At 35.6% G+C, this 14,964-nt stretch overlaps 1 protein-coding gene across 8 annotated transcripts in view; it reads left to right on the forward strand.

The window, feature by feature from the left end:
* Positions 1-14,964, forward strand: part of SIPA1L2 (signal induced proliferation associated 1 like 2) — a 159,884-nt gene that overhangs the window by 120,501 nt on the left and 24,419 nt on the right. For 5 of the 8 annotated variants that reach the window (XM_068939019.1, XM_068939021.1, XM_068939017.1 and 2 more), the window contains exons 11-16: positions 574-831; positions 4,094-4,177; positions 5,720-5,820; positions 6,244-6,347; positions 9,090-9,478; positions 12,772-12,996. In XM_068939019.1, the coding sequence (XP_068795120.1) occupies positions 574-831; positions 4,094-4,177; positions 5,720-5,820; positions 6,244-6,347; positions 9,090-9,478; positions 12,772-12,996 (1,161 nt within the window). The remainder of the gene's footprint in view (positions 1-573; positions 832-4,093; positions 4,178-5,719; positions 5,821-6,243; positions 6,348-9,089; positions 9,479-12,771; positions 12,997-14,964) is intronic. The other 3 variants (XM_068939024.1, XM_068939022.1, XM_068939023.1) reach the window with 1 other exon arrangement.

The following is a 14,964-nucleotide window of genomic DNA, read 5'->3' on the forward strand; positions in this document are numbered from 1 at the left end:
GATGCCACTGAGCTTATACACTGTGATGCAAATGTGTGTTGTGTGTGTTGCAAATGCTTCTGTCCTTTTGCAGGGACAGGATGGGACTCTTAAGGATAATTCTCAATACCGCATTAAGATTACTGGGAAACAAAAAACATGTTTATAATATCTGATATGGAATTTTATACATTAAGAAATTATTTATATTTATGAAATTTGAGCAAAGAAAAGGTGTTATACAAGAACTTGACACTGGTGTTTCATGACTTTTGAATGCTTTCTTTGTATTAGGTTTTATTATGTAAAATTTAAGATGCAAAGTAATTTAGATTAAGCTTAATATTTTTTCTTTTTGAAAGGCAATGAGAAAGTTCAAAAACTTTTGATGGCATGGCAGCAAATCATTTATTTTGAAGTGTTTCCTTTCTGGTTGACGTTATAGTTTTGAAGCATTCAAGTGGCAATATGATGCTATGTGAATGCCTTTAATCATCTCGAAGAAAAAATATGCACATACTCTGCACTGTAGGAAGTAAGATCTGTTTCTGTCCCCTCCAGTGAGATTTATCAGCTTTTTTATTTGTTCTGCAGGGGTTGTTCAGAACTTTGTCGTATACCCATGGTGGAATACAAACTTGACAGTGAAGGCACCCCATGTGAGTATAAAACCCCTTTCAGAAGGAATACTACTTGGCATCGGGTGCCGACTCCCGCTGGGCAGCCTCTCTCTCGTGCCTCTCCAATCCTAGGAACATCTGACAGACTGCAGTGCCAGCAGCTTCTCCAGCAGGCTCAGACAGCCATTCCTCGCAGCACTTCCTTCGATAGAAAACTGCCAGATGGTGCAAGGTAATATGCTCTCCATTTAATTCCTGTCATTTCTCTAATGTGCCTTACTCAGATATCTCTATTTTCTAGACCTTTGGAATGCATACTTCTAAAATCTTTTTTTGAATGTTCATGTTATTTTGTTGAGTGTAAATAGAAATTTTAATTCTGAGGTTGTGTGAAAGTAAATTCTCTGATCATGACTCCCTCTACTTGGAATAAATGACTTTAGTTGTTTGTGATGAAACTGTACTGTATGCAGGATCCTAACGATGAGGACAGCTAACCTTTCCCCTTTATTTCCAAATCAATAAAGAGGGAAACTGGCTTGTTACTTTTTCATCTAAACAATGTACTGTCCTCCATCTTTTGGGAGCATATTTAAACAAATAGTGAGTGTGAATAAAATGAACTCATCCCTTTAAAGAGGAATGTTTTAGTCTCATTACCACGCTACTGGCATCGTTTCAAAGGGTTCTGTAACTCATTACCAGTCCTTATGCTTTGCTTTGCTTTTAATTAAACAAAGCAGAGTCTGTGATTTGAATAAATAACACCTCTTAGATGATGGGATGGTATCTTCAAATGTTAGGTCTGTTCTAATTTAATCATATTCCTTCTTAAGGGAACCTTTTTTTTTTTTTTTAACTTCACAATTTCTATGTACATCTGACCTCTGAATTATTTAGGAAAACCATGTGTCTTGAATAGAACTCTCTGTCCTTTAATTTACTCTTCATTGTTTGCAATTATTTCTGCTTATGCCCTTTTCTCTGAAATCATATAGTTCTTCTAGTCTCCAAGGTAAAAATATTGCTTATCTGAATATAAAATATAAAATCCAAATATTAGTCTTAACTTATTTTTAAAAATTCTGCCTGAAAGCATGCCATTGCTACACTACCTACCTAGTTTAGTAGAAAACAATCAGTGATTTTTCAGACTTTGCTTGAAAAATATACAGTTACCAGTAACAAATCTTTGAAAATACATCTGTATCATGGACAAAGACCATCCCTTGTCATAAAGAAATTCTTGTATCACTTAAACAAAACAAATGCAACGCAAAATTGCTATTTGAGGAAGACGTGGTATGGAGTATAAATAATGAAAAGGGAGGAGAATGATGTACCGTGACATGTGGGTCTTGAAACATGAAAGGCAAGATCTTGAAATTGGCAAGCTCTTTCTACATGAGAAGAGGCATAGTAGATGGCTTGAAGTGTAAAATAAGGTGGATTACAGATAGTCTTGTGAGGGTGAAAATGTGTACTCAGACTAGGAAAATGATGAAGAGATTTTAGAAGGGTCAGAGACCCTTAGACAAACTGAAGAGGAGTGCAAACAGGGAAAAGCAGGGAGATAAAACTAGGAAGTTACAGCAACTGATCTGAAAATGAACTAACCGTGAAGTTGGTGATAAAATGGGTATTTTCAGAGATAAAAAGAGGAAGAAGCAAGAGACCTGTGGGCTAGTAGAAGATTTAAGCAGCAGTTGTTTAGCTACTGTAATGCCTTTCAGTTAGGTGCCCAGTCTCTGGAGTGAAATCAAAAGCTGAGAGCTGAACACCTAAACTCCTAGTACAGCTCCTGGGGAGAGTTAAGTGCTTTGAGAATGCAAGCCAAACGTTCTTGTGCTGACCAAGGAGTTTCATATAATTAGTTGACAGGAAATGTCAGGATATCTTTGAACTCTACTCCTGTTTTTACAAAATGCCTAATTCTGTGACAGCTTCTCAGTGAATGCCTGAGTCAAGCTTCCGTCAGATTCACTTCTCTGGCTTTTCACACCAAGAGGTCTCCGTGTACTTTTGTGCTTGAATCAGAGTTGTAGGCGAGTGTGTCTGTTCACCTGGAGTCCAGAATCCATTCCGGAGAACAGACAGCTGCAACTGTTCTGTAAAGGAACTGTGTGCGGCGTCCTCTGACGAGCTGCCTGTGGTTTTAAAAGGAAATTTTTGTAGCTGCCTTTTATATAGTAGGCTAATGGCTAGACTCTTGTCTGGGAAATGGAAGACTTGGAATCTAGACATTCCTCAGCCTGAGATAGTACAAACCAATGTCTCCATTTTGAATACTGTGTCTCAGTCTAGAGGCTGGATAGGGATGGGATCATCTTTTATCCATTCCTGGAAGTTGGATGATTTAAGTTGTGCAGGAAGAGATGCAGAGTTCTTGGTGATTAGAAGCAACAACACACAACTGAGCTCAAATGTAGCCTGTAGACTAATTCACCTGACTGTGAGACACTCAGTCCTGTCCATCCTTATTAGAGAGGAACACACACAAGAGTTAAGTATTGCTCCATCTACTTATTGTATAAGTGTTGGCTGTTAGACAAAATGCAATAGCAAGTGTCTTGGAGATTTTCAAGCTGAACAGTAAAAGTGCTTATTGAATGTCATGTCCTTGAGCAAAGGTAGCGCATAAATCCAAAACTACCTCTTTCCAAGTCTTACCTGAGTGTGCAAATTCATTTCTATATATTAGCCTTAAAAAAAAAAAAAGAAAAAAAAAAGGGGGAAATACAAGGAATTCAAGATAATATACCTGAGGAAGGAAATTAGATTGTAGAGTTCTGGACTGATATGCACAGAAGTGAAGGAAAGGAGTGCGATCAAGAAAAAATTCGAACGTTATATTTCAGCTATCTGAAAATCCAGGGAGAATAATTGTGGAGAAATTGTAAAGATATAAGACTCAAATTGTAAATATTAGGCACAAAATAACAGTATTCATGAAACTGTTTTCATATTATTCTTCTCTGTCAAAGATTATTAGAACAAAATATAAGTATCGGTTGTGCCTCTTCTAAATTATTATGTTCAAAATTAGAATACATACAAAGAAACTAATAATTACTTCTGATTCACCACAAGAGATTCTCACATATAAATTTTGAGGCCTAATCCAGCTCTTGTGACTCATGAGTAATCCCACTTGTTCAGAAGTAAAGGTAGAAATAAGGAAAGTAGAATTTGGCCATCAGTCTCTATCTTTTTGTCCTTTTAAAGTTTATTCCCTTTTAAAAATTTTTATTTGGAAACATTTTGTTAATAATGAAATAAATAATGTAGTTTAAAAACTACTTAAACGATAGGAAACTAAGTTATAACTGTAAATTCCCCAAATTAATATACATTAAGTATTCATACTGCATCTATATGACTCATTTTTAATTGTAAACATGAATTTATTTGTCTAAAAGAAACACAGCCCAGTTCAATTCTGAAACTCCACAAATACCTCAGTGCACTGTTAATGATTCTAGTCAACATTACAGAAGTTCACCGAGCAACCAGTCTTCCTCCAGTGACCCAGGACCCAGCGGGAGTAGCCAGTGGAGACAGCAAGTGGGATATGACGGGTATTGATGATTTTATATCTTGCTGCAGCTCCCATGCATCATCTTTCTGAAGCAAAAATTGTGTGCCTGCTATATATCAAAGACTAATTTGCAAAGGCTATTAGTAAACTTTAAGAAGCACAGGTTTACCAATCCTTAATGTAATGTGTGTGCCGATATAATTTTAAAACTATACTACCAAACTCTTTAGAACCAAAGAGTTATTTTACATTCCAGGTAAATAACATGCAGTGCTTTCTCAAGAACAAGACACAAATCAGCTTAGTAACTCAGAACCGGAATAAAATGATCATTTCTCCTCCTCTTGCTTCAGTGGAAGGGTAATTGATCCTTCTGTTACAAGACTGTATTTCCTACTGTGCTTGTTCCAGGGGCCTCCACTTCTGCTTCAGAAAAGTAGCAATATTTCTGAGATCTCTTCTCCTTATCAAGCTGTTGCAGTATACAGATGGTTCTTTGCAATCCCTGTTAATCCCTTGATGCTGAAGGTTTCAGAAGTTAGCTATTTGTGAATAAAAGAACACCCCAATATACTGTACATGTTTTAAGAATATTATATGAGAAATCTGTTCTTGATTACTTTAAATGTATTACTTTATGGTACAAATATAGCTGCTGAAAACACTTCTGTTACAAGATGCTGAGATACGGCAGTATCTACATAGCATAGTCTAAAAGCACTCCAGACTTGCCAGTTGGCTTTTTGAAGCTTTTATGAAAAAATATGAATATTGAAAACATCATTTTGACTCTTTGTCTGTAAGGAGGATATTGCTTTGGCATGTATGTTTGTGTGTAAAATAACCCATGTAGCAGATATATTTTGGATCCACCTCAATGAATTTCAGATTATTCACTCAAACCTCTGGCAGCTGGATAGGTGTTAATAATTCAAATAAAACTGTAGCAGTTTTTGGAACAGGAAACATGAAAATTCATCTGGTTTTGCAGTACAGTAATTACTAATAGCAGCCTTGTTTTTAGTGTGTTGCTTTGTGAAATATTTTACCTTCTGCAATGTGTACCTGATAATTTGGAGCTCATATTATAAGATTTGAAGAATCTCACATAATTTTTAATTCTGAAGTAACTGGAGGCATCATTTATAATTTTAAGTAAAAATGGCAGAAAACCAAAGCAATGGATCTAGTATCAGCTTGCATACATGTTTTGAATGTGAAATCCTGCAATAACATGCACAGTCATTTTCGGTGGGGTTTGGTTTATGAAGCAGTTAAGCTTGCATTTCCATAATTTCCTCACTGCAAAAAGCTTTGCTTGTGTAACCCCAAGCTTAACAACTTCTTAAAGTTTAGTGTCCTTTGGTCCATTCACACTTAAGACACAACAGTGTGCTGTTGAGAAAATTGTATGTAAATATTTCTGTTCTGTGTTTGGAAATGTGACTAGGTTGGCGGGAGGGATGATGATTGTTTAGCCACAGAATATTTGCTTTGAAGAGTTAAAAATGATGTTGTTCATCATGTAACTAGTTTCCTAGAAAAAAACCCAAACAGCTTAATTTTCTGTTTGTGTTAAAAGGTGCCAATCCCCTTTACTTCATGAACACCAAGGTTCAGGTTCACTGGACTGTGAAGGAGTCAGAGAACGAGAGGAAACTCTGGAAGGAACTAGACATTCAGGTAATAATAAATACAATATCTTAAAAATATTTTTTATAATGCAGTACCAGTATCAATATGAGAAGTGCAGCCGCTTCTGATGTGGAGATTTGATAACCAAACAGTACATAATGTGACAGTGAAAGTAGGGACTGTTAGGACAGTCTAACAGAAGATGCTGTGGGTTGTTTAGATAATGCTTGAAATAAACTACCTCTGAACTTCTGAAAGCCTCTCGAATTATGGAAAGCAGGTTGAACTCTGTTTGATTATCATTGAAAAGCTAGATCTTAGGAAATTCTGCAAAGATATTCATCTCTGATTCCAAAGAGCGTACAGGTTTCAAACCTGATGTTTAAAGCACTAAGCCATGTGCCTTTTTTCTTTGTACAGTATACTCATCTTTTTAGCAGTCAGAAATTAAAACACAATTATTTATGGCAGAAACCAAGTGGCATGCACCATCGACCAAAGTCCTGAGTTCCTACAAAGACCGAGCTTTACAAAAAGAAGGCAGTGTCAAGGACTCGCCAAACAAACTTTCACATGTAAGTCTTTTTACTTGGATGTCATTCAAAATCTGGACTTGAAGAAACACATCTTAAAAATATATGTTGATCATTTAGGAAAGGCAGTGCAGGCTTTGGGAGGCAAAGAGTGTACTCATCTGGATCTGGAGTGAATTAAATATGCTTAGTTTGTGTTTGTAGACTAAGAACTTTAAGAAAGCTTGAATCTGAGGCACTGAGGGGATAAAAGCCTAACTACTATAGGCTATGCTCTACTCTCTGTGCACAGCTTCATTTATATTGGCTTATTTAATCTCCAAAGTATTTCACATACTGAATAAAGAAATTATATTCACCATACCATTAATCGTCATGTATACATGTGTACTATAATTATAAGTAATCACTATGAAGATACAGTTTCTGCATTGGGAATGCTGAACAGATTATTGATTGATCCACCTAGATTAGAGGCTTATCTTTAGCAGTGGCAAAATTCTCAGTGAATTAGAGACAGAAAGTACTAATGATATGCCTCATTCTTTTGTATTATTTTAGTGATTGTAACATGAAAATCCTGTTGTACATAATAGGAACCTGTATGCTATTTGTAAGCTGATATTGATACTATTATGGAGACAGATTCTCATCTGGTGTACATTGATACCTTATGAGAATCTAGCCTGAGACTTCACAAAAAAAGTGCTATCATAAACAGAATCATGTTGTGTAATTATGCACATGAAGACAAAAATACTTTCTTTTGCATTAAGTTAAGTCAAAGCTGACGTGAAGCTGGAATCAGTATATGTAACAATCAACATTAAACGCAGTATGGATACCAAAGTTAAATACTTATTTTGAAGAACTTCAGTCAGATTTTTATGCCAGTGGTAGCTCTTAAGCTTTTTAGATGGTGGGGATCTCAATAGAAAATTTTCTAATAGACTTCGTCTGTGTTTGCGTGCATATGCATCTGTGCAGAGCAGGTGCAAGAGAACTATGTTGTACCAAACAGAGCACTATCATTATAAAGACAATACTAACAAGGTGAGACTATTTAGCTGTTACATGTTGCAAAGCAGAAAAAAAATGGTCATTGCCTTGTAGAGGTCTTTGTAACGTTCGCCTATGCTCCCATTTTTTTGCTCAGCCCGATTTGCCATGCGACTCTTCCAGTTATGGGATGGCCAGTGAAATTCACACTGAGGGTTACTGCAATTGAACAAGAACTCTGTAATATGTTTAAGCATTAGAAAAACATTTTTGCAGTCTTGTCTGTTTTAACTTGTGTGGAGAGAGAGAGGAAATTTCGCTGGGTATCCTCAAGCTCTCTTTGTTCTCCTGACCCCTTGGATGAATATCATATTCCTGCTGATTTTACTGTTTTTTAATCTTGCTCTATGACATAATATTTAAGAAGAAGTCACAATTAGTGCCACACTGAGCCTTCGTATAAAAATTTCTCTTGGCACAAGGAAATATTTAAAATGATCCTGAGCTACGGCCATAGTGAACTTTGAACTGTTCAATATGTCTATGTCGATAGATGTTGTCCAGATTTTCTGCTGGTTACATGGCCAGAAAGATGCCTAAGCATGCATATTCAGCAGCAGACAAGAAACTTTTTTGAAAGGTTCATACACACAATATATCTTCCAAGGCAGATTTTATGCCTTTGAGCTTTTTTTTTTCTTGTTTCATTCCACTTTGATTCCATTTTACATTTACAGTACAAAGTGATGCCCCTTTTCTCCAAACACCTTTCCCTAAGTTCCTCTCCTTGGAAAAAAATGCTCATTTTCATCAATTGGTTTATTGTTTTTAAGGTGACAGCCATCTTGTACAAGCTTCAGAATGAATGCAAATGTAGCCTCCCCACACTCCCCTTTTTAAGCAATTTCTCAAACTTTCAGACTTGTTGATTCCTACGTGGAATAGAACTGTCACTTCGGGAGAGGCTGCCTTGTCTAACAGCTTTAATGTGTAAGCAACACCTATGTTCATATACATCTGCTAGAAGGAGGATCTCATAAAAGAGCTAGTCTCCCTTCCCATTTCCCTTCTACCTAATAGAGGTCCAGCTACCCTTCTTCTGGCTGCTCTGTCACATAAGTAATTTAATCCAAGTGTCTATAAAACCTCTTTAAAAAGAACACTCTCTGTTGATTCAAATGCCTGACAAAATTCTTCCACTTCAGTAGCCATGCCTAGCTTAGAGCCCTGTGACTCAAGTTACTTTCATCTGGTACATATACGTTGCACTTGGCTTCAATTCAAGTAGCCACACATCCAATTGGATTTGATCCAATTAACTGCGTATTTCACCCACACTGAGAAAAGGCCAAGGCTAATTCAGTCTTCAGTGTTCTTCAGATTTGCTGTGGAACTTGTTTAAACAGATAATTACCAATGCTTCTAGCTTTAACAAATGTTTATTTTAGCTACTCAGAAATGCAATTTTATGGATGTTAAGCAAGACCTGTAATCAGCAAATTCAAGTGTGATACTAGAATTTGCTACAAAAGATGTAACTGGAACCTAACACTCGCTTTTGTTTGGAGTGACATCAACCTCCAATGTGTCTAGCCAATCATACAATTCATTTCATAGAAACTGTTGGTATACTTTTTCATGTTTTGCAATTATAACATCCTCTAACAAGAATTAAATCATCTTTGAACAGCATAAATTCAGAAATGTATATGAAAATAAAGATTTTACTCTTTAACTTTGGGGGGGATGTCTTTGTTTGTTTGTTTTGTTGTTGCTGCTGTTAAGATTGGAGACAAAAGCTGTTCCAGCCACTCAAGCAGCAATACTCTATCCAGTAATACATCCAGCAACAGTGATGAAAAACACTTTGGTTCTGGAGATTTGATGGACCCTGAACTGCTTGGATTAACATATATAAAAGGGGCCTCTACTGACAGTGGAATTGATACAGCTCCTTGTATGCCTGCTCCACTTCTGGCCCCTTTACACCTTGCTGGCAGCAGGTCTGGAGCACATTGTCGTACTGAGCAGTGGACTGAATCTTCTGAAACTCCTGGGCCGGATGATGAGCCAACTAAAATCTATGCTGTTCATAGCTATGCCTCTGCTATTTCTACGGGTCATATGGCTGAAGGCAGTATGGGAGACCTAAGTGAAATATCCTCTCATTCCAGGTATGTATTTCTTACTAGTCAGGGATTTATGGTTATAGATTAGATTCAGAGACCCCCTTTTTCCCTTTGGTTCTCTTTACCTTCCTTTGTAAGTGCTTAATCACTTAATTGATTTCAGTTTTTGTTGTATTTAAATACCTACGGAGAAACTGTAGCAATTTTCCAAGCATTTTTGCTGAGTCTGCATAAAAAACATAGTTAGCTCTGCTCCCAAATCCAAAGGAGGATTTAAATGTGACCTTGTGCACAATGCTTAGATTTTCAAAGTTGGGAAACATCCCCTAAGTCAAAGTGAAGTAGTACAATAAATTAAATTCTTCATTTCTGTTTCATATTTTTAAAATTTATTTTTCACAATTTATTTCTAGGAGATGTTTTAAGAATAATTGCATTCATATTTGAGAAGTCACCATGTACTACAATGGCATACATCATAGAAAGTTTTACTAAGACATATTACATTTAATCTTTGACAATCCCAAGCTATTTTACCAGTGATCAGCTGATGGCTAAAGTATTAGAAAGCATATAACTTTACTTTCATCACTGCAGAAGAAAACTGTAAATTTGTAGGCATCAGCATGACATGCTTTTATGATGCTTTGCATTATTAGCATGAGTTTAGCATTAGAATCTCCTCCTCCACTTCTCAAGGATAGTGAGTTTAATAGATCGAAACACCCTAGTCATGTTATCTTGACACCAGTGGTCTTATTAATGTCTTTTTTTTTTTGCCCCTGGAACCTGACTTTGCATACTTCTTAGTACAGTGCAACAAATGACCTGAGAGATAAAGCAGAAGGAAATCAAAGAAATTGCAATGGAAATTTTTTCCTTGTACTAAAGCAGCATTGCATACCATCCCCCTTTATTTAAATTATTGTGATATATTCTTTCCAAGTTTGTTGAACTGAATTTATGATTGATTTTGCGCTCATCATTTTTGTTACCAATGGAATGTATGCATGGGTACATCTGTTGTAAAGCTAACTGTGAAAGTGCGCTTTTATAGCTGCTTGCCTTTATCTCCTAATTCCCATTTTACGGTGACTTTGAAGTTGAAGCTTTGGTCTATGTGTTAAGGTTTTTACTCTGTAAAGCATGGAGGGAAATTGTTTGTTCTTCTTTCCCTCTGATTTTTTTTAATTTTCAATGTCAACCAGTACAGGAAAATAACCAAACAGCGAATTTGTTATGTGACCCAACTGTTTTATTTAAACTCTGCTTACGTGTCCTTCAAATTAGGCCAAAAGTGTGTGACTGTGTGACATCTACAGCCAAATCCCATATATATTTTTCAACTGGTCAGATGCTGAGTTTGTATTTGTTTATAATCTGTAACAGTGGAGTTCTAGCCTGACTGAGGCATTTATTCACAATCATAAATGTTAAATGGTAAACTTCTGTAATAGCTAAACAGCGTAAAATTTCAAGAAACAAGCCCATAGACTGATGGAAAGTCATTAATCTACAAATGCAGCATTTCCTTACTAAAATTATATTCTGTTTACTGAATAGATGAAGTACAGCACGTAGGAAAGATATTGATTGGAAATACTGGCTTAATTCTATAACTTCATCATATAAAAGAACTCCCTGAAAAGACTAATGCTGTAGTGTCTGAATAAGGGTTACAGATTTAAACCTATTGCGTGAAATATCTCAGACTGCAAGACTGACCTGGTAGATGCAAAACGTTGTCTCACAGCTGTTATTAATGGTTTTGATCTCTTCTATTGTATATTAATTACACACATGAATTATCAAGTACCGTCAGGTTACTGTACCTGTAACAGCCTCATTGCCTTCGTTTTGCATTATTTCTTACATAAGTTGTCAGTACCTTCTGGTTTCTAGAAATATGTACTGCTTGTATGGACAGTTGCATTGACCTCACTAAGACTTGGTTTCTGTAGGCATTTATTTCTTTACTTTGGAAAATATTCCCTTATTTAAAACCTGCAGACAACGCTGGCATGAGGAACACTGGATGCTCAATTTTGATTAAATTTAGTTAGAAGTAGATATCTAAAATCCTCTGGATACTGTCATGGTGTCAGTATGATATGTATTTTACATTCTGCTTTGCTTGACCTTTAGACTTCAGGTTTTCATAACTAAATTATTTTCTTTACCATCATGTCTTTACATCATTTCTTCATGCGTTTTGTAAATATAACAGAGAAAAGAGCAACCTTATTTCTTTTAATGTCAACCTTCCCAAGAAAACTCTAATGCTGTTTTTACTTTTTTAGGAGCTAAAAGTTCATACCAACTATGATCAAAATTATTAATCCTCTGCCTTAAATGATCTAACTTTCTTCCACAGTAGGCATTTTAATTTGACCTAATGACATAGACAGCAAAGTAGACATATGCGTTATACTTTCAGCAACACCTTCTCATCCTGCATGAGTGAATCTAACACTCCTGGAATTAAAATAAAAGATAGCCCTGTGTTTCATATTTGGAGAACAACAGTGAAAGTTAGGAGCTGCGGTTTCAGGTCCCAGCCTATAATTTTAGGCAAGACTCTTGGTTTATGAACACTTCAATTACTTCACCTGTAAGATGAAAAGAGGAAATTTATTATTCAAATGAGTATTTACATTAGTTCATTTTAAAATATTTTCAGAGTCTTCAGTAAAAGGTTTCATTAGAGCCTATCAGTGCTATTATTCATAATAAAAGACTGTAGGACTGTATTAAAATCATCCAGAAAACTGCTTTTGTTGAACTAAAATTTACTTCTGGTACTATTAAATTCTCAAAAGTGCTGAATGAAAGACTGAGCTTAAACTAACATGAACTGACAAAATTAACATGTAGTGGAAAGGCACATAAGTTTTAAAATTAGAGAGAGATTTAGGCCCAAAATAATTCCCTATGTAGTTCTTGACATAAATGGAATTATACCATATATTGTGCATGTTCATATGTACTGAAAACTGCACACATGTTCATCCCATATATGTGTATTGAACTAAATCCTTTAATCTTAATTCATATCAGTTTGCTTTGACATTTCAGCAAGTTGAATTATATACATTACTCATTTTAGAAACTCATCACAACTTTCTGCACATTTGTATGTGCATGTATGTATTATCAGAGTTTTAATATATATGCTGCTAGTATTCAAGAAATTACTATATTGATATTGCTGCCTGATTTTAACCTTGAGAAAAACTTAACGTTAAAAATTATAGCTGACTATTAGGTGAAGAGTTTCTGATTTGTCGTTTTATTGCAGATTCCATTTCTGCTTTTATATATTTTCTTTACTTTTTCAGTGGGTCACATCATTCGGGAAGCCCATCAACACATTGCTCTAAGAAGAGTGGCTCCCTAGATACCTCCAAAGTCTATATAGTGTCGCAGAACAGTAGTCAACAGATTTCTGGGCCACTTTCAAAACCATACCACAGACAAGGAGCAGTGAGTAAATATGTCATTGGATGGAAAAAATCAGAAGGTAGTCCTACACCTGAAGAATCTGAAGTTTCTGAATGCCATGAGTAAGAACTGTTTTTAACTTTGGGGAGAAGGGTAAAGGAAATAAATTTTAAAATAGGATAGAAAGACAAAAAACACAGATTTCCCTTTCGCTTTTAAGTGCATGTTTTTTTTCCTCACTTCAAAAAAAAAAAAAAAAAAAAGAAAAAAAGAACTGCAGGGTACTGTTTCTCCTCTGTTCTATCAAAGTGTGTCTTTTTCCCATGTCTAAAATAAAGCAAGCTGAAAAGAATTACTGAAACTGCTGTGTAGGCAAAAAGTTATGGTTGTGTCAGACATTTTGATTTTCCTTTTTGAATCTCTAGAAAACAACAGGGAAGCCATAATTTTGTTGAGGTGAAGAACTCTTCTGGAAATCCCTAGGAACCTTACAGTTAATTGAAAAAAGTACCTAACTTACTTCCTGACTTTCTTTGTTAAACCTTGTTATGTACTACACCAGATAATCCAACAGAGTTGACAGAGATGACCAAAAACTGAGCAGCGGTCTATGGTAGATAACTTTATTTTATTTTTATTAAAAAAAAAAACCTATCAGTTGGAAGTAGTTTGAGTTCTGAGTATCTTTTTCTGACTTGGTTTTTTATTACGAGATACGAACTGGTGATTAGGACACAGGACTGATATTAGGTACCAATTTTCAAGTCCTTCCGCTTCCCAGTTCAAAGGTATTAACCAGATTACCCAGAGTAGGAACATGAACCTATGTCATCTTTACCCTAACCTGTTTTCCTAACCACCCCACAAAAGAAAGATTAAGTGTGGGCTTATGTGACCCTCTCTTCAAGAGACTGCAAAATATGTAGGCTTCACCAAAACTACTGTTTTTTATTGTTTGGGTTTCTTTTTTAGCAAGTGACACTTAGCCAAAAATTTTCTGATCAGTTCTAATGAACAACTCTGTTTTCAGCTTAACACAGGAATAGCTAATGAGGAATGTGTTGTTCTTGGGCAGAGGTAAAAGGCTTGGACGCAAAGGAGAAGGCGCAGTACCTCAAATATAGATAGAGATGATGCTTTCCATCTTTACTCATGCTGTAGCAGTAATAAATAATGTTTGGATCTGCTGTTTAAAAATCATCTTTTAAATTGCTATTATCTTCAAATTCATCTCCTCTGATAATCTCGTTGCTTTCTTATTGCACACAAGCTGTTTAGTTCTGCCTCTCCATAAATTGTCGTCAGCCCTGTGTATCTTGATAAATTGGCAAGGTGGCATGTAGAAACTGATTTTCAAATGTGTAATATGGGGTTACTCTTTGTTTAATGGGAATAAGATGTTTGCCTGTATTATCCTGTATTGCACATATGTGCATATTTATAATAAGATTCATGTTTAAAAATATAGGCTAGAATATATGTACTAAAAAATAAGAACCTAACATTAAGCTCTTGAGTTCCTAATTTTCAGAAGTAGTAGCTGCTACTACCCTCCAGTCCTGGTCATAGCGTTCTTTTTGTTATTATAGGTAACAAACTGTAGATTTCTTCTTCCTCTTTCTCTGTTAAATTATTTAGTCATAGTAATACTTGCACTTGAAAAGTGGCAGCTTCATTAGTCCCACAAGCTTCTGTATTATGAAGCTGATGAATTTCTGCAAGAATTTTTCTTTATTTTGGTGGAACCCTTAAAACAAAATTGCATAGTGAAGCATGTCATTTAAACTAAAGCCACAGAAATTTTGAAAAGCATCTTCAAGAACTAGCTATATTTTAAAAAAATTATTGAAGATGGCAGCACTGCACATACCAGAAAACATTTTCGTTTGTTTCCATGCCATAGAGCATTGCTTCACATCTTTCTTTCTAGGAAAGATTTCTATACATCCTGCAGAGGAAACCTTTATCTGAAGATAATTACATTGAATAAAAAAAATCTCCAATTAGCAGTGGTGATGAAAATCAGGTCAATTGCTGAAGGCTGTGCCACTGTAGAATATAATTCTTTGAGAATTACAATTTACCATAGC

Source organism: Struthio camelus, chromosome 3 (genome assembly GCF_040807025.1).
Source record: "Struthio camelus isolate bStrCam1 chromosome 3, bStrCam1.hap1, whole genome shotgun sequence".
Taxonomy (NCBI): domain Eukaryota; kingdom Metazoa; phylum Chordata; class Aves; order Struthioniformes; family Struthionidae; genus Struthio; species Struthio camelus.